Source organism: Equus asinus, chromosome 13 (genome assembly GCF_041296235.1).
Source record: "Equus asinus isolate D_3611 breed Donkey chromosome 13, EquAss-T2T_v2, whole genome shotgun sequence".
Taxonomy (NCBI): Eukaryota; Metazoa; Chordata; class Mammalia; order Perissodactyla; family Equidae; genus Equus; species Equus asinus.
The window spans coordinates 19,391,092-19,411,667 of NC_091802.1; the positions used below are offsets into that span (position 1 = coordinate 19,391,092).

General features: G+C 55.7%; 1 protein-coding gene across 27 annotated transcripts in view; it reads left to right on the top strand.

Annotated features, from left to right (window-relative positions):
- Nucleotides 1–20,110, top strand: part of MYO18A (myosin XVIIIA) — a 94,223-nt gene extending 74,113 nt beyond the window's left edge. For 16 of the 27 annotated variants that reach the window (XM_070482661.1, XM_070482664.1, XM_070482666.1 and 13 more), the window contains 13 exons: nucleotides 363–473; nucleotides 1,001–1,105; nucleotides 1,428–1,574; nucleotides 1,984–2,097; nucleotides 3,452–3,568; nucleotides 3,760–3,843; nucleotides 4,259–4,396; nucleotides 6,428–6,613; nucleotides 7,251–7,390; nucleotides 8,190–8,234; nucleotides 11,402–11,524; nucleotides 12,868–14,150; nucleotides 18,728–20,110. In XM_070482661.1, the coding sequence (XP_070338762.1) occupies nucleotides 363–473; nucleotides 1,001–1,105; nucleotides 1,428–1,574; nucleotides 1,984–2,097; nucleotides 3,452–3,568; nucleotides 3,760–3,843; nucleotides 4,259–4,396; nucleotides 6,428–6,613; nucleotides 7,251–7,390; nucleotides 8,190–8,234; nucleotides 11,402–11,524; nucleotides 12,868–14,146 (2,589 nt within the window). In that variant the 3' untranslated portion in view covers nucleotides 14,147–14,150; nucleotides 18,728–20,110. Of the gene's footprint in view, nucleotides 1–362; nucleotides 474–1,000; nucleotides 1,106–1,427; nucleotides 1,575–1,983; nucleotides 2,111–3,451; nucleotides 3,569–3,759; nucleotides 3,844–4,258; nucleotides 4,397–6,427; nucleotides 6,614–7,250; nucleotides 7,391–8,189; nucleotides 8,235–11,401; nucleotides 11,525–12,867; nucleotides 14,155–18,727 lie in introns of those variants that run through there. The other 11 variants (XM_070482679.1, XM_070482680.1, XM_070482685.1 and 8 more) reach the window with 6 other exon arrangements.
- Nucleotides 20,111–20,576: the final 466 nt, after the last annotated feature.

Here is a 20,576-nt window from a genome sequence, read left to right on the forward strand (position 1 = left end):
GATTGAGCTCTAGTGGTGAGGAGCTCTGGATACATGGCAGCCGGAAGGCCGTGAGCCTACCCAGCCTGCCACTGAGCCACTGTGTCAGTTCAGGGAGCTAGAGGCTGGAGGCCAAATGGAAAAACCACAGGACTGTCCCCACCCCCAGCAGCCTTCTCTGGGCTCATGCCAGACATCTAGTAAGGGAGTTCAGCTTCTCTGCAGAAGCCAGCTGCCACAGGAGGAAGGTGGGAGCAAAGGGAACTGCTGGCAGAGATTCTCCTGCTCCGGAGCCTGGAGAGAGCTGCCCATCAGGATGGTGTGGGCAGGGGTCAGGGTGCTGCTGGGGAAGGAACCCAGTCCCTACTCCCACCCACCTCCAGGCCAAGTTGCGACTTGAGATGGAGATGGAGCGGATGAGGCAGACCCATTCCAAGGAGATGGAGAGTCGGGATGAGGAGGTAGAGGAGGCCCGGCAGTCGTGTCAGAAGAAGGTAAGGCAATGGGCACGTACCGGTCCAGTGTAAACCGTGGTCCCCCCATCACTGATTTAAAGTAAGGGGTGTGTTTCTCTACCTTCGCCACACTATCTTCCACTGCCCTTCTGGACCGGGAAATCTCCGCTCAGGATCCTGGCATTGGCTGGGATGTGTGCTCTCAGGGTCCGTAGAGAAGCTCAGACCCTTGAGGAACTAATGCTCTCTGCTTTCTGTGCCAAGTGGCAGCCCACCCTGTGCCCCTCTGTGCAGTCAGCTAGCCTGGCCCAGCGGGGCCTGCCCACTCTGGAACGAGGGCTCTCACTATGGCTCAGGGCCATTGTCTGTGGCCTGCTGTCCCTCCTCTCCCTCCCAGGCTGCTTTGAAACCCTAGGAGCTTTGAATTCAGGGTCTGACCCCTCTGGGGTCATCCATGCTCAGCCCTGCTTCACTGTTTTCCCGGGGTGGGGATCCAGAAGGGAAGGGGTCTGACTGGCACCAGACACTGAAGGGACCAATGGGCCTCTGTCCCCACGGCACTCCAGTTAAAACAAATGGAAGTGCAGCTTGAGGAAGAGTATGAGGACAAGCAGAAGGTGCTGCGAGAGAAGCGGGAGCTGGAGAGCAAGCTCACCACACTCAGTGACCAGGTGAGTGGAGACTGCTGGCTGCGGCCTGGCCAGCTGCCTGCCCCAGCTGGCCTCAGGGATGGGAACCTTAGGGAGAGTAGACTGGGAACAGGGAGGGGGGTGCTGGGCTCCGTAGAGCCCACTGTCATCACTTGTGGAAGGAGGTGATGACCATACATTGCACACCCAGGCTTCTCTCATTGGCTGGCACGATCCTGACACTTCCACTGTCGTTACTCATTAGGGGGACTCAGAATGAGGGCGGGAATAGGAGTGGGCTTGAGGAAGACAGGAGGAAGCCCTGTGGTGGATGCTAGAGCCCCAACTTCTAGTGTCCACGCAGGTGAACCAGCGGGACTTTGAGTCAGAGAAGCGGCTCCGGAAAGACCTGAAGCGTACCAAGGCCCTGCTGGCGGATGCCCAGATCATGCTGGACCACCTGAAGAACAACGCGCCTAGCAAGAGGGAGATCGCCCAGCTGAAAAACCAGGTATCTGCAGGAAGTCATCAGCTGCAGGGGCAACCGAGCTTGGTTTTCAGGTTTATTCTCTCCCTCTTGCCCCTCTCAGTGGTTCTTCAGTCCTTGGGAAGGAGTGTGACAGGGAAGTGAGGAGAAGCCACTTGTAGCAACCAGGCTTCCCAGGGTCTGTTCACACTGTACAGCATGACCACCAAGCCCCAGGATGGTGTGGATGGGGCCCAGCACTCACCATCCCTGTCACAGGAGCAGATGCCTGTGCATGTCCCACAACATGCCCCAGCCCTGGGGTCTGCAGTGAACAGAGGAGGAGGGGGAGGGCTCCTGAGCTCCCTTTCCCCTGTGAACACCCTGCACAGCCCTCCTGCCCCCAGGGAATGGCTGACATCTCTCCCTGGGGCGGGGGTGGCTCTGTGTCTAGCTGGAGGAGTCAGAGTTCACGTGTGCAGCAGCTGTCAAAGCACGGAAAGCAATGGAAGTGGAGATCGAAGATCTGCACCTGCAGATTGATGACATTGCCAAAGTCAAGACAGCGGTGAGGATCCGGGGTATGCAGGACAAGGCTGGGGGCTGAAGGAGAACAGAGCTGTGACATGGCTCCCTTCACCACAAACAGGGACCCTTCCCCAGCCCGGTCCCTTCACGCCAGAGCTTTCTGCAGGGAGAGCAGACCTCCCCTCCTCTGTCTCTCCTCAGTCAGCAGAGGCCAGGGCGGGGGGCGAGGTGGAAGAGGAGCCAGCAAGGACCCGTCTCCCTATTTAACCACCTGCTTGAGGGAGCTTGGCCGCAGGCCCCAACACCATAAATAAAGGCAGCTAATGTGGCTGAGGGATGTAAACAGGCACCTAGAGATTAGCGGAAGCACCGATAAGAGGATGGGGTGGCTCTCTTTCCCTCCCCTTCCCCTGGTCAGCCCACTGACAAGCCCAAGCGGCAGCTAATTAGAGCTCTTATTTAATGCCTCCCTTTTAATTCCTCATCTCCCCCATGGCCCATCCATCGGCTGAGAATTCATTACTGAGATGCGGCCACCAGTACCTCCATGGGCAGGGAATGGGGCAAGGGAGGAGGCTGGGCTTGGCTCTGGGCTCCACGGTCCCCAGCTAGTCACCCGGCCGCCAAGAGATGCCAATCTCCCAGGCCTGATTTATCCCCGTGACATTTGTGCTCCTCAGCAGTTTTCAGGTGAGTAATTCAAATTCCTTAATTGTGTTAAAAAAGGCTGTTATAAAATTACCATTTTATTTAAATCCGAGTTAATAAATTTCTTGGCTGAGGCTTCCCCAGCTCCCCACAGCCCGGTAACAAGATGGATGGGGCAGAGAAGGAGCCAACGCAGTCATTTTGGTTTGGAATTACAGGCTAATAGATTCATTCATTTCCTGAAGCTGCTGTTGACTGTCTCTTCCCCTCCCCCCAGGAGTGGACTGGCTCTGGAGGCTGGATGGCCAGGGAGCAGGCCATCCCAGCGGAAACGAGAGTCCAAGCTAGGAGAACATCAGATTTCAGGGGTCCTTCCCTGGGGCCTGAAGGGGGCAGAATGCATGCAGGTTGGGGCCTAAACTGCTAGTGCCAGGACGATGGGCCGTTTGTCCTGGGCACACCTTTCTGCCTTCTCATTAGCCTCCCAAGAGCTGCCAGAAAACAGCTGTCATTGAGCCCAGGGTCTGCCTGTGCTACAAAGACAGCCCTTTCCTTCAGCTTCCTGGCCCAGAGCAGGATAGGCAGGTGTCTGAGCATCGCTGGTCCTGGATCCTGCTCCAGCGGGTGGGCCCGGCCTCATGACCCTCTCTGATTGGAAGTGGCGTCGGGGAGGTTCGGACTTGCCACCTGGGGCCATCGAGGACTCCAGGCCTGATGCCCTCTGGTCCACCTTTGCCTCCATCCAGCTGGAGGAGCAGCTGAGCCGCCTTCAGCGTGAGAAGAATGAGATCCAGAACCGGCTGGAGGAGGATCAGGAGGATATGAATGAGCTGATGAAGAAGCACAAGGCGGCCGTGGCTCAGGTACCCTGCCCAGAGGTGCCCCCCATACCCCACACCACAGACACTGTCCTAGTCCTCCTCGTGAGTCCCTGGCACAGCCTCTTCTTCTGGGAGGTTGCAGTGCCTGTGTGCCCTGGCACTCAGTGTGGGGTAGCGGGGGCTGGAGTTGGTTCTTATGGGGGATCCCGCTTCAGCACTCTCTCCTTTCCCAGGCTTCCCGGGACCTGGCTCAGATGAATGATCTCCAAGCTCAGCTAGAAGAAGCCAACAAGGAGAAGCAAGAGCTGCAGGAGAAGGTAGGGACAGGGTCTCCCTTAGTAGAGAGAGGATGCCAGGGTCATTGTGTGTCGGGATGAACCCCCAAGCTCACGGGACAGTGAATACTTCTCTACCTTCAGTAATCCACAGAGCAGCATCAAGGAGTGCAAAGGGCTAGGCTTGGAGCCATACCACCATAGCAGACGTTCTGGCTTCAGCTGCCTCATTTCATATTCCTATTCCCTCTCTGGTCCTTAGCTTTCTCCTTTCTCTACAAAGGGCAAAATCTGTGCCAGCACTGGGCCAGGTGGGAATGCCTCTGGCTCAGGGCCCCATCCTTCCACCTCCGTGTGCATCCCTCCCTCCCTCAGCCTTCTGGTCACCATGGTGATCTTGCCACCCCTCCCTTTCTGCGCTCACTTCTTTCTTCTCTTCCTGTCCCCTACTCCTCAGCTACAAACCCTCCAAAGCCAAGTGGAGTTCCTGGAGCAGTCCATGGTGGACAAGTCCCTGGTGAGCAGGCAGGAAGCTAAGATCCGGGAGCTGGAGACACGCCTGGAGTTTGAAAGGACCCAAGTGAAGCGGCTGGAGGTGGGTGTGCACTTTCAGTCCACAGGGAGCAGGACAGAGCTACCCCAGCAGCTGGAGCCGCGCATGCTCAGCAGGGCTGGGCAGGCCCATGGACACTCCTCAGAGGCCTCTGCCAAGCTGCCAGGCCAGCTGACGGGCGAGTGCCTCCTCCCCCCACCCCGCTCTGTCTGCTCTCTGGGCACCGCAGAGTCTGCCTGCTTTACATTCTGTTTCCGTGCTTGCTTTCTGCCAAGGGACCAGAGCAGCTTAGCTTTTCGTCTTCATATTTTCCTCCACCATGAGCTCCCCCCGCCGGTCCCCTCACTCGCTCTCTGGCAGGGTCATAAATATGCAGCGGATGGCACCACTTCTGTGAGGGCTGAAGTCTGTTCTCTCATCTCACCAGGCGCTCTCTGTCTCCCTTCTCTTTTTATTCCCTTCTTCCTCACTTCCCACCCTTCCCATCTCTGCTTTTTCTCTTTCTCTCTTCGTTTTTCTGTTTTGCCCATTGCTTCTTCTCCCTTTGTGCTTTTCCTCTCCCCATCCCATTCCTCCACACCTTCTACTTTTCATTCTTTCCCCCTCACCCCTTCTCCTTTTTCTGTCCACCTCTTTTCTTCTCTATCTTTTTACCCTGCCTTCCTCCCTACTGTAATCTCTGTTCTCTAAATTCACTCCTCTCTGTTCCAATCTCCCGGAGCCAGCACGCTCCAGCTCCTCCCTCTCCGGCAGAGCAGGTAGGAAGACAGAAGCAGGCAGAATGAGCTCTCTGGGTTACACCCCTCTCGCCCTATTTTTAACTTCTCCTCCTCCTCGAACTTGTAGACGTTTGTCTAAGCGCCGGCAGTTCTCCGTGAGAAGTGTGTTCATGGTGTGGGTGCTGAGGAGCATTCCTGCCACCTCCCCATCAACCCCTCAGTCGGTGGCGCAGACGCTAGGGTAGGGATGGAAACACGACCATGGGGCTGGCAGTGGGCATCTGGGTGGTATTAATACTTTGACCTAGGAAGAAGATATGGCTGAACCGCCCAAGACAGGGTCACAGACCTCAGGGGAGCTGGAGAGAGTTAGAGGAGACTTAACAATAGTTTATGTTCTGCCTTGGTAATATTTTGGCCCCCATTTTACGTACAGGAAGGGTTAAGTAGGTTGCGTAACGTCACAAAGCTACCAAGGGGCAAAAGAGGCCATTCGTCTGGTAGACTTAGGGCAGACCTATTGGACTTGTCTCCTTTTCTCATGGGCCCCAGTCCCTTTCCTCAGCTCTCTCTCTCATTTTCCCTTCTGCTCAGTAAGGCAATATTGTGGTTTAGGGGCACAGAACGCTCGACACAAATGGGCCTTAGAGATCATGCCACCTAGCACTGCTATTCTAGAGACACAGAGGCTGGGGGCAAGAGATGGAGACCGTACGGCGAGTCAGTGGTAGAACCAGGGTTAGACCCAGAAGCAGGGTCCTTCCCTCACAACCTGCCGCAGTCCCCAGATCATTTCTTGCTCAGCATCCTGTGGCCCAGCAGGGAGAAATGTGTTCAAGTTCCTGGGGGAGGAGACACTCGTCGGGCTTAGAGGGATGGCTTTGTGCTTGGAATCTGATGACTGTTTAGTCTTCTCCTTTTCTGGGAACTCTCAATAAAGCCATTGACCTCTGAGCACAGGATCTGGCTTCTGGAGCTTCCAGGTCAGGGTCTCGGAGGGAAGCCCTGCTGCCCGTGGAGGCCCCACACAGGGTATCAATCTGGACAGGCCCAGGCTCTGGCCTGAGCACTCCTCCAGCCTTGGTAGTGATGATGATAGTAGGCCCTCTCATCTTCCAGAGGGCCTTCACACGCATTACCTTACTCAGTCCTCAAAGGACCCCTGGGGGAATAGGTGTTCTTCCCCCTATTTTACAGAAAGGCAAAGGAGGCCGCCTCAGAAGGCTTTGGTTGCTTGCCCCTCTAGCTGGTGAGTGGAGGACCGGAGCTGGACCCCAGGCCTCCTAAGTCCAAGCTCAGGGACAGCCCTCCTTCCACCTGGCTGAGGGGTCTCTCTTCCCACCTCCCTGTCCAGAGCCTGGCCAGCCGGCTCAAGGAGAACATGGAGAAGCTGACTGAGGAGCGGGATCAGCGCATAGCAGCTGAGAATCGGGAGAAGGAGCAGAACAAGAGGCTGCAGCGGCAGCTCCGGGACACCAAGGAGGAGATGGGCGAGCTTGCCAGGAAGGAGGCCGAGGCGAGCCGCAAGAAGCATGAACTGGTAATGTCCCCAACCCTCGGGGCCCCAAGCTAGCAGCTCTCTGAGTAGCTGCTAAGTGTACCCCACCCCCCTGGGCTGGTAGGGGGTGGCCTGCAAAGAAACTGTGGTTTAGAGAATTAGAGGGAAGAAGACCTGTCTGGAGGACAGTCCAGGAAGCTCTGAGGACAGGCCAGGGGGCCAAGTGTGGTACCAGAGTCTCCATCAGTGAGGCCAGCCCCAACAGCCCAGCAACACCAGAGCAAAAACAGCGCTACATGGGCCAGCCCGGTGGTACAGTGGTTAGGTTCACACATTCTGCTTTGGTGGCTTGGGGTTTCCTGGTTCAGATCCTAGGTGCTGACCTATACACTGCTTGTCAAGACACGCTGTGGCAGGCGTCCCACATTTAAAGTAGAGGAAGATGAGCATGGATGTTAGCTCAGGGCCAGTCTTCCTCAGTAAAAAGAGGAGGATTGGTGGCAGATATTAGCTCAGGGCTAATCTTCCCCACCCGCCCCCCAAAAAAAGTACTGCAGGCTTGCAGCAGCACCCATAGAGCTCCTGCCTGCCTGGAAGAGACTCGAAGCAGACTTTTTCTGGGGCAGCTGGATGAAAGACTAGCCCTCCTGTGACCTGGACTGCCCACTCTCCCTCCTAGGAGATGGATCTGGAGAGTCTGGAGGCTGCTAACCAGAGCCTGCAGGCCGATCTGAAATTGGCATTCAAGCGCATCGGGGACTTGCAGGCCGCCATTGAGGATGAGATGGAGAGCGATGAGAACGAGGACCTCATCAACAGGTGAGGGGGGTCTCTATGGCACCTTTGGCCCACACAGAGGCCCTCTTGACCACCTCTGGACCAGACCACCAGATAGAACAGCTGTGACCTCTGTCTCCCTGTCACTGAGCCACCAGCCCACCCTCCCCTCATGGCCAGACCCTGGCCTGGACTCTGTCCTGCAGCGGGTTAGTGCAGGACAGGTGATGCCTGCATGAGACTCCCTCCCCTCGTCCTCCCTGTCCTCCTTCCCCAGGCCTCCCGGGACCTGGCTCTCCAGTTCTGCCTGTTCGAGATGAATTATTCCCCCGTTTAGCTGCATTTCCGATGGCGCCTACCCCACTCTGGGGAGAGCAGAGATTTAAGGGCCATGGTGCCTTGTTACCATGCCAGAGATTTTCTCTTATAAAACCCGCCCAGGGAATGGTTTCGGAGAGAGAGAGAGATTTGTAGCTGTAGGCTGAGGAGGAAGTCACGAGGCGGCAGACCAGCAGTCGGGGGTGGGGTCAGGCCCTAGAGAAGCTCCCAAGGCTGCCCTGGACAGACCCCCAGACCTGCCCCCTTCCCACGTGAGGGCTGGGGCCCCCTCCTGCAGGCAGCCTGCTCCTTGTGGGAGCAGGGGAAAGGTGCCTGGAGTGGTCTGGACCGCCCTCTGAGGACAGCACCTTCACTCATCCTGCTGCCAGGTCTCAGCCAGCCAGAGCCAGGTCTTCCTGAGGAAGGAGGGGTCCTCAGCTGAGGGGTCCACCTTGGTTTGCCCATTGATTTTTCTGTCTTCTTCTTCTCGCCCCCTTGCCCACCATTTTCCTTCTGTTTCCAGTTTGCAGGACATGGTGACAAAGTATCAGAAAAGAAAGAATAAACCGTGAGGACTGGAGCGCACGCGCTCTCTGCCTCTCCTCGCGTGGTGTCTAACCACCCTAACACGGGCCCCGGCCCGCTGCATGCCGCACGTGGGCGCACAGCCTCCCGCACCTCCGCCCAGCTAGTCCCTCACGCTAACACCGCTGACTCTGTCCTGAGGAGGCGGGGCGACAGGCTGGGCCCTGCGTCAGAGTATAGGGCAGGCAACAAGGTGTGCTCCCCCAGGAAGGCTCAGGCTGGCCCTCACGCCCTTGGAGGGCAGGAGCGGGGGCTCCATCAGAAGGGAGGGCTCAGCCTCCTTCGCTGGCATCCACAGCCTGCTGAGCTCCAGCCCTCTCCTCCTTCAGAAACCAAGTGTAGCACCTCCCTGCCTATTTCTCTGGAGAAAAGTCTGGCTGGGCTGGGTCGGGCCACATCCTTGGGCTCCCCTGGAGCCTGAGCTGCCTTAACGAAGCCGGTATGTTTCGTTCTGAAAGGTCTGCCGGTTCTTTTGGCAGACAAGGGTAGAAGGTGAGGGGCATCTAACGGTTCCTTGTTTGGAGAAAGCATTCAGGCAGCTAATCAGGGCTGCTCTGCCGTGGTAGGGAAGGGAACACAGCCAGATGTGTTTGCTTTACTCCCTGCGGGCCCCTTGGGCGGGGGGAGGCCCCGAGCTCGTGCTGGTGCTGTCTGTCAGGTGGCGGGGAGCCCAGGAAATCCACCCCCTCTCCATTTCCTTCTTTCCGGGTGGGAGCTGGACAGTGGGTGCAAATGTGCGGGCCTCCAGGCGGATCAGGGTGATTCTCCGTCAAGTCCAACAGGGCAGATTTTCGGGGGTTGTTTTTTAGCATGGCTTTGGTTTCCACCCCCACTCTCTCTTGCCTGGCAGGCCTCCCCGCTGGCCAGGATGGGCTGGCAGAGGCACAGAGGACTCTGCGAGAGCTAATGATAAATGTAATAGTGTGTAACAGTGATAGAGGGCCGCTGGAGCCCGGTTGTCACACACAATTAATATCCCCCGCCGTTCTGTCTCCGTTTGTTTGTTCCCCCGCGACTCGGCTCCCAGTTAACTAATAGCACATGAGCCTGGACATAAATTGTATTTGACGCGAGGTTTAATTCCAACCATTTAAAATTTCAACTGCCCCCTGAGCCTGCCTGCCCCTGGAGTTTGTTTACGGGCCCGATTATTTAGGGAAAAGAACCCAAACGTTGTCTATGTGCTTGAAACTAAAGGGAAGGCGAGGGCAGGCAGGCCAGCTTCTCAACCCACTGGCTGCTCTGAATGTAAGGAGGAGAATTCGTATTCTGAGCCCACAACTGTCTGTCCCCTGTGTGTTCCAGCCCTGCCATCCTCGCACTGTAGGAGCTTCGAGGGCTGATAAAATGCGCATTTAAGATCATATTCTAAACCATTGCCAGGCAGACGCGCACACACACGGATATGTGCACACACATACACACACACACACGTGTGCATGCACGCAGGCGCACGGGGGCGTGCAGTCCTAGCTGGGTTCCCGCTGATGGCAGAGAGGTGGTATGGCTCCTTCCTCAGCAGCTCTGGGCCCCAGCTCCAAGTTATCGAGCGAGCGTGCTAAGGCGGGCAGAAAAATAATGTTTCGATTTACTTAGAGATACAGTTGTTATTGCCATAACCTTAATGAAAGCAGTAAACAGCGCAGTATTAAGGGAGATTTATACAGAAACGCTTTTAACCTGTAGACATAGATTTTGCGATGCATACGGCACCTCCTTTCTAAAGGCAATCAATATGGTTATGAACGGCGGTGATAAATTACAGGCTCTGAAGCTAGAGAAGGAGGTTTTTTGCACGGGTGTATAAATCAGGTGGTATTGGCGTTCCATGGGGCCCGTGCACCATAGTAAATCTGCCAGGCTTGGATGGGCACAGGGCTTGCATTAGCGGTTTCGGGGCTCTCTGCTAAACTCCTATTTACCCAGGGCATCAACCAGCCTCGTCTTTGTTATAATTCTGTATTTGACGGAAGCACATAAAATACGCCTCTTTATTCCCCTCCCCACAAGTCCTGCTCTCTCAGTCCCCAGGACAGGTGGTTTCTTCCATGTGTGTGTGTGTGCACGCGCCTACATGCCTGTGTGGCTGTTTATTCAAGAACATAATTCAGGAATGCGGCTGCTCCTGTTGACACAGATGAAAGGAAATTTATATCAAGGAGAAATCCTAGCATATCTGTAGCAGGGGAATGTGGTGAGCAGACATTTTACAGAATTCTAGAAGCATTCACTCAGAAGCTGCCTCCAAGCCTTCACTGCTTTTTGAGGGGGTCACCACAACTCCAGCCTCAGAATCTGACTCCTTTGGGCTTTCCTGCCAGTGGATAGAGCTCAGCCAGCTTGGCCAGAAGAAGCCCTGGAGAGCAAGAGCTGGAGGCTGCCTGAGGGAGGGAAGAGGAGACCTGGGGAAAGACAGCCTTTTTTGGGACTCTCTGGGCCCAGCTGGGTCTCCAGGGTGCAATCTGATCCTGAAGCTGTTGCCAGCCCCTTGGGAAATGCTGCTGCCCCCTCTTTGTCCTTTCTCAGTTTCTTAAGGGCCAGGGAAGTCACAGGATGGGTCTGGAATATGGCTATGGTGCCCAGGTTGGTGGTGCCACCAGCTAAGGTGACTCCTGGTTCAAGCTGACTTGAAGTCACAGTGAAACCCTTCTCTGCCCCATGGCCAGCTGCCCAGCTCTTGCCATGAAGGCATGGAAAATGGCAGCAGCTGTAGCCATGTTTTTGGGAGTGGGGAGACAGGAACCAGCAGAGGAGGCCTAAGTTGTAGCTGAAGGTCCCAGGACTCTTCTTGTTAACCAAGAGCCATTTAGCTATAACTGATGAATGGATGGTCTCCTTGTGATTGTCATTGGATTGGCTGGCTGAACAGCAGCCTGTCACAGAAAGTGAGATGGGAGGTGCCTCTGTGCTCCTCAGGGTCTTCTTGGTGGCTGTCACAGAATGTGGCCTGCTGAGTCGGGATAGGGTCCTTGTGAATGGTGTGCTATCTAACCTCTCTGTTCTCTTCCCTGACTCACTGATGCGCATGCCACCCCACATCCCACCCCCCCTACCCAAGAGAAACCTGCTGCCACTTGAGTGCCCCCTACTGGGAAGCGAGTGGTCACCTCTTCCTCCACCTTGCCTACCCTTCTGCTCCTCATCCCACAGCGAGGGGGAGTCAGATGTGGACTCAGAGCTGGAGGACCGGGTCGACGGGGTCAAGTCATGGTTGTCGAAAAACAAGGGGCCTTCCAAGGCAGCTTCCGATGATGGCAGCTTGAAGAGTTCCAGGTGAGCATGTGGCCTTGAGCTGGGAGGAGGAGCTACCTCGTGCCCCAGGGATGGCTGAGCAGCGCCTCCATCCAAAGAGAGCAGGCCTCACGCCACCTGCATCTCTTGCCTGGCATGCGCATGTGTGTGAGTGTGTGTGTGAGTGAGGGGCCCAAGCGCGCCACTGGTGTGTGGAATGAGCACAGGAGGCTCGGTTTCTTCTCAGTCAGGGTCTGCATTCCTAGGTGATATTTTCCTACCAGGCTCCAAGCTTTGGTTTGGTGTAGGTTTAACTTCATCCCCACTTATCATTCAACAAATGTTGATTGAACTACCTGATAGTTTGCGTCCTTGGAATCAAGACTTGCTTGGGGCACAGGGGGACTCTGGATCCCACAACACCAGAGAGGGTCATCCTGGGCCAGCTCTGGACCTCTGAGGTCTTAACAGGAATAGCAGCAAAAAAGGCACCACTTTCCCTGACTCCCTGTCACAGCTACATTCTGTCTTTCTCTGCCCATTCTCTCCTTTCTCCAGTCTTTTCACTGCCCCCTCAAGCTTTCTGCTAATGCCCATCCACTGGAGGAACTTGCTCCCCTGTTTTCCAGCTGAGTCACAGTCTTCTGATCACACAGACAGCTACCCTTGGAATCCAGATTCCACTGTCCCCATCCCTCACCTACTGGCCAGTGTGGCAGCAGGGAGGGAGAGCCGTCCTGGGCTCCCTCCCCTCTGGTGGCCACTTCCCTGCTGCTCCCCAACCCCCCCACACACACACTCTGTTCCTCCCCCACTCAGAGCCATCCTAACCCCCACCCTTCCTCACCCCTCCAAGAGACAGCAGGTGGGCTGGGTAGAAAAAGGAATCGCCCTCCTTCTCCAGCTCCCCTGAGGCCCCTGCCCGCGCCCAGCCCATCACCACCAGCTCCCAGCCAGGGCCCCTCTAATTGGCTTAATTTATTCGGCCCAACAACATTTTGTTATTGCAGATAATGCCGCCTTCCCCGCCCCACTGCCGTCCACCACTGCGTGGCAGGAGGCTCCAGGTAGTTGACAATGAAATAAATTGAACTAAACGTTTTAGAGGGGGAAAAGTGATGAAATAGAACAATAGTCTAATTTACATGACATTCTCCATGAAGCTATTTTCACTGAGGCAAATTATTTTGCTTCATTTCCTCTGATGCTCTCACGGCCACTTTCCAGGGCTGCTGTCGATTTCTCCTCCTCTCTCCTCCCTCCCCGTGTCTTTATTCTCTAGGTTTAACGCTTGTGCCTCTCTCTCTTTCTCTCTCTCTCATTCTCTCTTTGCTCCCCCTAATCCATTACTGGTTCTTTCCTCCCCGGCCTCACTCCTCCCTCAGAACGGCCCTCAACACCCTCGGGAAGGAGGGCAAGGGGACGGAGGAGAGGCCGGCCTCGGTGCTGAGCTCCCTGAGCTATCGGAAGCGGCTCACGCTGAAGGACTCCATCGGGGGCACTGGCGACGAGGATTCGCTCTTCACCACCCTGAGCGAGAGGGCAGCCTCCCCCGAGAGGCCCCCACGGAAGGCCCGCACAGGCACCAGGGAGGAGCCAAGCCAGGGCAGGAAGTCTGAGGAGCCTGAGGAGTGTGGATCCATTTTCTCTGAGGTCAGGAGCCTTGCCAGCCGGGGGCTGGAGAAGCGCTGGGGCTCTGACTTTGACCGGGCCTCGGCCGTCTCTGCACCAGTCAGCCGGGCCTCCTCGGCCACACGGCGCGGCTCTGGGGAGGACGGAGCCCGCTCCTCCATGAGCTTCTCACTGTCAGGCTCACCCAGTTCCCGTCGCAGCACTTCCCGGCTCGACAGCCTGTCAAAGACCCTCAGCCCTTCCTTGAGCCGGGCCTCAGGCCTCGGCCGGGAGAGCCCTGATTCCCGCCTGTCCCTGGGCCGAAGCTGTCTGGATGAATGGGATGATGGAGCCAGTGTGGCCTTGAGTGAGGCCCACTCGCAGTTCAGCCACCCATCACTGGCCCGAAGTCTGTCGGTGCCACCCCAGCCACGTGTCTCAGCCTCTGCCACGGATGAACCTCTCGGCTCCAGCGTCCGCCCCGTCAGCCGTCACTCCTACCTGGACCCAGACCTGGAGGCTGCCATCAATGAGGTCTTGAGCTACAAACCTGTCCCGTTCCAACGGAGCAGGCTGGAGCCTGACTCCGAGGAGGATGACCGGAAGAGCACCCAGAGTGTCCGGAGTGCCCGACTGGACCTCCCAGAGCGAGCCACCAGCATCCGCCGCTCAGCCTCTGCTGCCGATGTCTCTCGGTCCCGCAGCAGCCGGAAGAGCCGGAGCAGGAGAAGGAGCAGGTCCAGCTCCAGCTCCACTTCCAGCTCAGAAGATTCCTCGGAGTATAAGCAGAGGAAGAAGGGGCGCTCTCGAAAGAGCAAGAAGAAGTCCAAATCGAGAAGAAAGAGAACGGAGACAGAGTCTGATTCCTCCTCATCAACATCCAGTGGCTCCACTGTCTCAAGCCACAGCCGCTCGAGCGTGAAGAAGGGCCCGGCTGGAGAAAATGAGGAGGCCGGGCAGGCGCGCCAGCAGTCACGGAAGGAGGAGAAGAAGCGCAAGAAGGCGGTGGACAGCCTGATGATGCGGTACCTGTACCGGCCCGAGAGCGACTAGCGTAGTAGGTGGCTCCTGGTTTGGAGTGCAGCATGGCGTGTGCCACTCTGTGAACTAACGTGCTCCCGCCCCACTCGCCACCACCTAGGCCCCTCCTGTGTTCCTCTTGGCAGGCCTGGCCTCAGAGAGCCTCCTGGCTACCTCGGAGAGCAGGGGCCAGCTAAGCTAGTCAGTCATTCGGAGCTCTGAGCCCAGTCAGCTGAACTTGATGATGATGTCAATCACAGCTCCCACTTACCCAGTCCTTACCCTGGCCAGGGACCCTTCTGGATATTTGCCACGCTTTATTTACTTAATCCACACACTAACCCCATAACAACATCTGATTAGTCCCATTTTATAGAAGAGAACACTGAGGCTCAGGGAGGTTAAGTCACTTGCCAAGGTCATACAGCTGGGAAGTGATAGCGCCGAGGTCTGAATGGACTCTGCAACTTGTCCTTAACCAGTCCTCCACAGCCCAAGGCAGAGCACGTGGGCAAAATGCTCACTGTGTGTGCCCAGTAGCACCCATGCGGGAGTTTTTGTCCATAGCCCTCATAGGCTGATCCCCAAGGTGTGAGCTGGTGTGTCAGTGGCCATCAGTTATTATGGGGCCTTTTGCTCAACTGCCCCAGGCCCTGCAATGCCACCTTCCTCCCTGGCATGGATCTCAAGGCTAGGAATGCAAGTCTCACAGGGCTGCAGCCCCCACAGCACCGCACCCTGCAACAGACCTGGAGATGCCTGACTCCCGCCCCAGCCCGCCCACCTGAAGCCCACACATGGGCGTCACCTTGTCTCTGCTGTCTTGTAAAGTTTTAATGAATAGAAATTAGCAGCTGCTGAGTGACAGCTCCCTCCTGGCTCTCCTGTCTCCCCCAGTCTTCTCACTGCAGGGAGGGTGATCTAGCAGTTAGGCCCTTCTGCCCACAACCCCCTCAGAAGAAAGGCGAAGACTGACTCATTGGAATCACATTGTTGCAGTTTCCCTGGTGGGTGGTGACATTTGGATCACCCTGGTTATGTGAAGCTGTTTTCTGCGTGGTACCCTCCCAGGGCAAGCTTGCTGCTTCCCAGGAGGTCTGACCCCAGAGTGCAGCCTCCTGGGGTACGGGCCATGTTTCCCAGATGCATGAACTAACACACACCATTCGCGTGCTTGTGGGCTTCTTGTGCAGTGGAGCAGCTGGACAAGTACACTGCCTGGCTGGGTTGTACCAAAAAGGACCAGTTACGTTTTAAGGAAGGAAGCAAGAGGAAGTGAATGTTACCTGCAGCTGTTTGGAGATGGGGGATGGGATGGGATTAGACGGGATGGGATGAGGGAGGAGGAACTTGAACCCAGACCAGGCTCATGGCCAACTCAGATTCCTCAGGCCTGAGCTGCTCTAGCTCTTGGGCTCACCGCTGCTCTGTCGCTTCCCCCATGTGGCAGATGCTTGCCGGGTGCTCTGGGCAGAGCAGGAAGCATCTCAATTGAACTAGGGAGCTGTTGTCAGCTCCACAGTGAGAAAAGCAGGGAGTCATAATATTGTGTCTACCACCTCAGCCTTCCCCTCAGCAGCCCCACTGAGTGTCCTGCTCCCCCAGGGCAGGATGTCAGTTGATAGACTGTGGGGGGAGGTTTGGAAAGCAGAGAGGGCCAGGCCCTTCTGAGCACTGCACTTCTAGCTGAAGAGGGAGACATGGGCCCAGCCAACCAACCCACGCTGACCAGCGGCTGGTGGATTTCAGACCCCAGTGCCCTCAGACCGTTGTCACCCTTGACCCGACAACCAGCAAGAACAAAAACGTAAAGCCTGTTTCTTCCCCCAGCCACCAGCACAGTTCCTCTTGTCCACAGGAAAACAGGAGTAGTCCTGAAACCCTACACGCCACCACCTCCAAGGAGGATTGATTCACTGCGGGTAGAGTGGGCACCAAGCCAGAAGCTAGCCAAACAACACAGAGCCAGCCAGAGGAGGACAGGGGAGGGAGGACCTGGGTGGACTCAGCATGAACTGGCTTTGGGTGGATAAACTGCTAAGAGTGGGGGCGGGGGCGGAGTGGTGGCTTAGCTTCCCATCTGGTGGTGGGGACCAGGGAGAATTCAGAACACGAACGTATCCATAGCTCCATAGTGAAGGCAAGGGGTGGGGGCTGCCACCCTGGGCTCGCCCAGCGGGAATTAGCTTATGTACCAAATTGTTTGTGACAGCGTTGAGCAGGAGACACTGGCTTGTGGGGAGGAAAGCTTTTTAAACAATTTGGTTAAAATGCTCCAATTGCCAGCCTTGACTCTTGCCCCAGGGAGGGCACTGGCTGCCTGCTGTTGGCTCTCTGGCAGCAGCAGTAGTAGAACCCTGAAGGAGACTGGCCGAAGAGCACCCAAGGAAGCAGCAAGGGGGTCTTGTGGCTCCACAGAGCAGGGGAGAGGCGTGGAGTTTCCCCTCCCCAGCTGCCTGCGCCACGGGGCCCAGCATCCGGATCGGACAGCGTTGAAACCTGGCTGTCAGTTATCCGGCTGCCTGCCTGGCAGACACAGGAATGTGGGAGTGGGGGCTGTGGCCCCACTCTGAGGAGAGGAGCACCCCAGGGCTCTCCAGCCATGCCCCATTTGCATGTGGGTCCCAGCCCTGGCATCTGGCCGGCCCACTCTGCCCACAAGATAACCCCACTGTCTTTCCACAAAGCCGGTCCGTCCTGTGCCGACAGCAGACCTTAGCACTGGATGCCCAGAAAGTCTGTCTAAAAAATGAAGATAAAACCAGGCTCCCACTAATTTAGAATTCAAACAACCCAAAAGCTAAAATAACCCCAATTTTTTCTGTGTTGCACAGTCATCATTGAGCTTTATAATTTTGTCCCTGAGACACCCCAGAGTCCTTAAGTGCCTTCGGCCCATCAAAGTAAGACTCATTTATGTTCAGTCTAGTTTGTATTAAATGTGTTTTGTGCTATTCTGATTCCTTTAAAAATGGTAATTCATTCATGAGAAATACGATAACTGTTAACCAGACTGCCCCATTCCTGAGCCATTTTGCATAATTGAACATGTATTCTATCAGGCTCCTTCTCCCCAGGGAGAGAGAGAAAGCCCTGTCTTTACGCACCCCCTGGGCTCTCACCCAGGCCAGCGGGGAGAATTCAGGTTTGGGCTTGTTTTCTCCTCAGTTCACCCAACTGAGGGGCAAGGGGGAGTCATCAAAAGGCTTTGAGGTCTAAGAGTTCCGGGTTCAAATTTACATACTGGCTGTGCAGCCTTGGGCAAGATGCTCCACCTCTTTGAACCAGCTTCCTCTGACATGTCATGGGGTTGTGAAGAATGAGACAGCATATCCCGAGTGCCTGGGACAGTCGCGCACACACAGGAAGTACCCAATGACCAAATCCTGTTGTCACCACAGTTGGAAAAGCTAAGGATGTGGTTCTTTCTTGCAGAGTCCTGTTTCCTCCTCTTTGGGTTTGGGGATAGAAGAACTTCAGAACTTTGGAAGAGCTAGGAAACAAGGGCCCTCCTCAGATTCTGAAATCAGAATTGTAGGCAGTGGGGTCACAGAATTCCTGTTTATCCCAGGGGGAGCTCTCTAGGATCTGGAAGTAGGGCTGTGTCCCTGGATGTGCTGGGCAGGGACCCACTGAGTGCAGGGCACTGGTAGGGTGGAGCCACCCTGGGCTGCATTTTCTCCAAGAGTGTCAAAATTATAGTGCACTTGAACTGGCAGAGGCAGCGGAGGCAGGAGGGGCAGGGGAGGGCGGCTCCAAGGCTTTGGGAAAGAAAGAGAAGAGAAGTTGACTGGAGCTGGATGAGGTCCCATCCTTGCTCGATGCCATGAGCCTGCTCCATCCAGGGGTAATGCTTCCTCACATCTTGGTGCGGGGGTAGCTGGGGACTGCCGGTGACTGATGAAAACTCTGCAGGTTGGGTTACGGTTCCAAGAAAGGGACAGCTCTGCCACCCTGAAGCAGAGGTCTTGCCAGTCCTATTTCCTGAGTCTCCATTCCTTGTGGTGAGCGAGGATGCCATGGTCAAGGGCAGAAATTCTCACAGACCTTAGGAAAACCTGATTAGGAGAAGGGGTTAAGATCTGGGGGTATTCCATGAGGAAAGGCCCTTCTTCTTAGCAGGAATCTTGTTAGAAATAACTGTACCTTAGATAAGTTCTAGTCGTATAATCACCAAAGCCTACAGTCTCTAAGTCAGTGTGTCCATGGACCACCTGCATCAGAACCTTCTGGGAAGGGAGTTGAAAATGCAGAATTCCTGGGTTCCACCCAAAAGCTATCAAATCCAAAGTTCTCAAGGGAACTTTTCTCAAGGGAAGTTCTCAAGTTCTCAGGAATCTGCCGCTGATTCTTACGCGCACACAAGTCTCAGACCCACTGCTCCACGGCATCACTTTCCTCAGAGTTTTCAAAGCTTTCAGAGTCAAAACAATGTGCTCCTTTCTCTTACTGACCTGAGTGTCTTCTGGGAAAGCCAGGGAAGGTTTTACTTCTCCATTTGTGGCTCTGGGGGAACGCTATGACAGGGCTTGTGGGCCTCCCTAGGCCCGAAGGCTTTGGTGCCAAAGGGTAGGAGTGTCAGTCCTCTCTGACCTCATTCCTCTCTCCCTGCAGCCCCACCAGCTACTGGAAGTCCCCTGCCCCTGACCGGTCAGACGATGAGCACGACCCTCCGGACAGCACTGCCAGGCCCCGATACTCCCACAACTATCTGAATGACAGCGACACAGAGGCTAAGCCAATGGAAACCAACCCATAGCCCAGGGGAGTGGTCCACACCATCCCACGCCACGGCCTACTGCTGCCATGGCGCAGGAAATGGCGGGGCACAGGTCTCCCCACCTGACTGCGGATCTGCATGGGAAACACCGAACCCTCTTTGGTCAGGGGGCTTCCCAGGCTGCGGGTGGCTGACGTCTCCACATGGAAGAGGTGGGGGGAAGAGGAGCTTCTGAAAAGAGAACTTTTTGCTCCTTCTGCCTCCAAAACGCCACACTCTTGGCTTCTACCTTGGGCCACCGTGGGCAGTGGCAGGTGGCTTGGCACTGCATGGAGCCAGCAAGTTGACCTCCATCTCAGCCCCCTGCTCAGGGACGGTGGACAGATTGCCTACTGGGACTTTCTGGGTTGCTGGGTCCATGGGGAGGAGTTAGGGGCAGGAACAGCAATTCCTTCCCCCTGGCTTGGGGCGAGGGCTTTCTCTTCTCAGTGCCTGCTGTCTTTTTACTTTTTAATTTAAATACCCAACCTCTCCATCACAGCTGCATCCCTGAGGAGTGGGAGGGAGCTGCAGTGGCAGCTGGGACCCCGGGGAGTGAGTAGGGGAATCTCATCTCCACTCTTCAGAGAGCAGTCCTTTCTCTGTGCAGCTGGAGAAACTGATGAGCAGAGCTGGGTCTGCGTGGGGAGGGGCTCTCAGGTGCTTCTGGGTTTGGGCTAAACAAGCCTACAGAGACAGAGGTGCATGGGTACCATCCGGAACTTCCAGCCCCCAGCCCTCTTCGTCTCATCAGTGTGTTAAGTGCAATGACCTACTTAAGAGTAAACCCATTCCACCTACACCACTTCGGGGCTTATCCAAGCACTGCCTCCCTCCCACTCTGTCCGGGGTGCCTGGACCTTAAGCTCAACTTGAGAGGGAAGGCCTTGGGTTGAGGGCTTGTGATCAGAAGAACTGAAGATGGAAGTTTTGGTCAGTGCTAATGGGTATTAGACATGAGTCCTCACCCTATGTTCTGAGCCTGAGTCATTTTTCTTCCAATCACCCTGCTCCCACACACTTATCCCAGATGTGACAACATGCGGCCTGCCGGTCCCAGCTCCCACCCTAAAGGTTATCCTGCCAACACCACCAGACTTGGGGGCCCAAGGGCAGTGCCTGGTGCCGCTCCCATCTGCTGTCCCCCCCGCTCTCCTGCAATTGGTTTGTACTCATTGGGCTGTGCTCTCTCTTCCCTGTTTACCTGATGTATGGAAATAAATGTCCTTTTCCTCCTGGCTCTGCCAATTTTCCTGCCTCTTCCTTCAGGCTCAGGTAAAGTCCAGGGTGGTCACGAGGGAGGAGAGTCAGGATTCTAGTGGGGACGTAGGGGAATCGCGCTGGTCTCCAGCCTGCTCTCACGTCAGACCAGTGCCACTCAGAGAGCCTTGGTAGGTCATTTGGGGCAGGCAGAGGAAATGGGATGAGGATTGGTCAAAGAAGACATAACCCCCCCCCCCCCTTTTATGTTAAGAGCCTGTGGATTGTAATTTAGGTTGGCAGAGCCGTCCAGGCCACCTCCCACCCTGACCTCCACTTGGGAATGTTGAGGTCCCTCTGATTCTTAAATCTCACCAATTACAGAGATCCTATCTTCTCTAACTTTTTTTTTAAGGGATGGATGCAAGCTGTTTTTATTTTATTTTTATTTTGTTTTTTCCTGAGGAAGATTAGTCCTGGGCTAACATCTGTTGCCAATCTTCC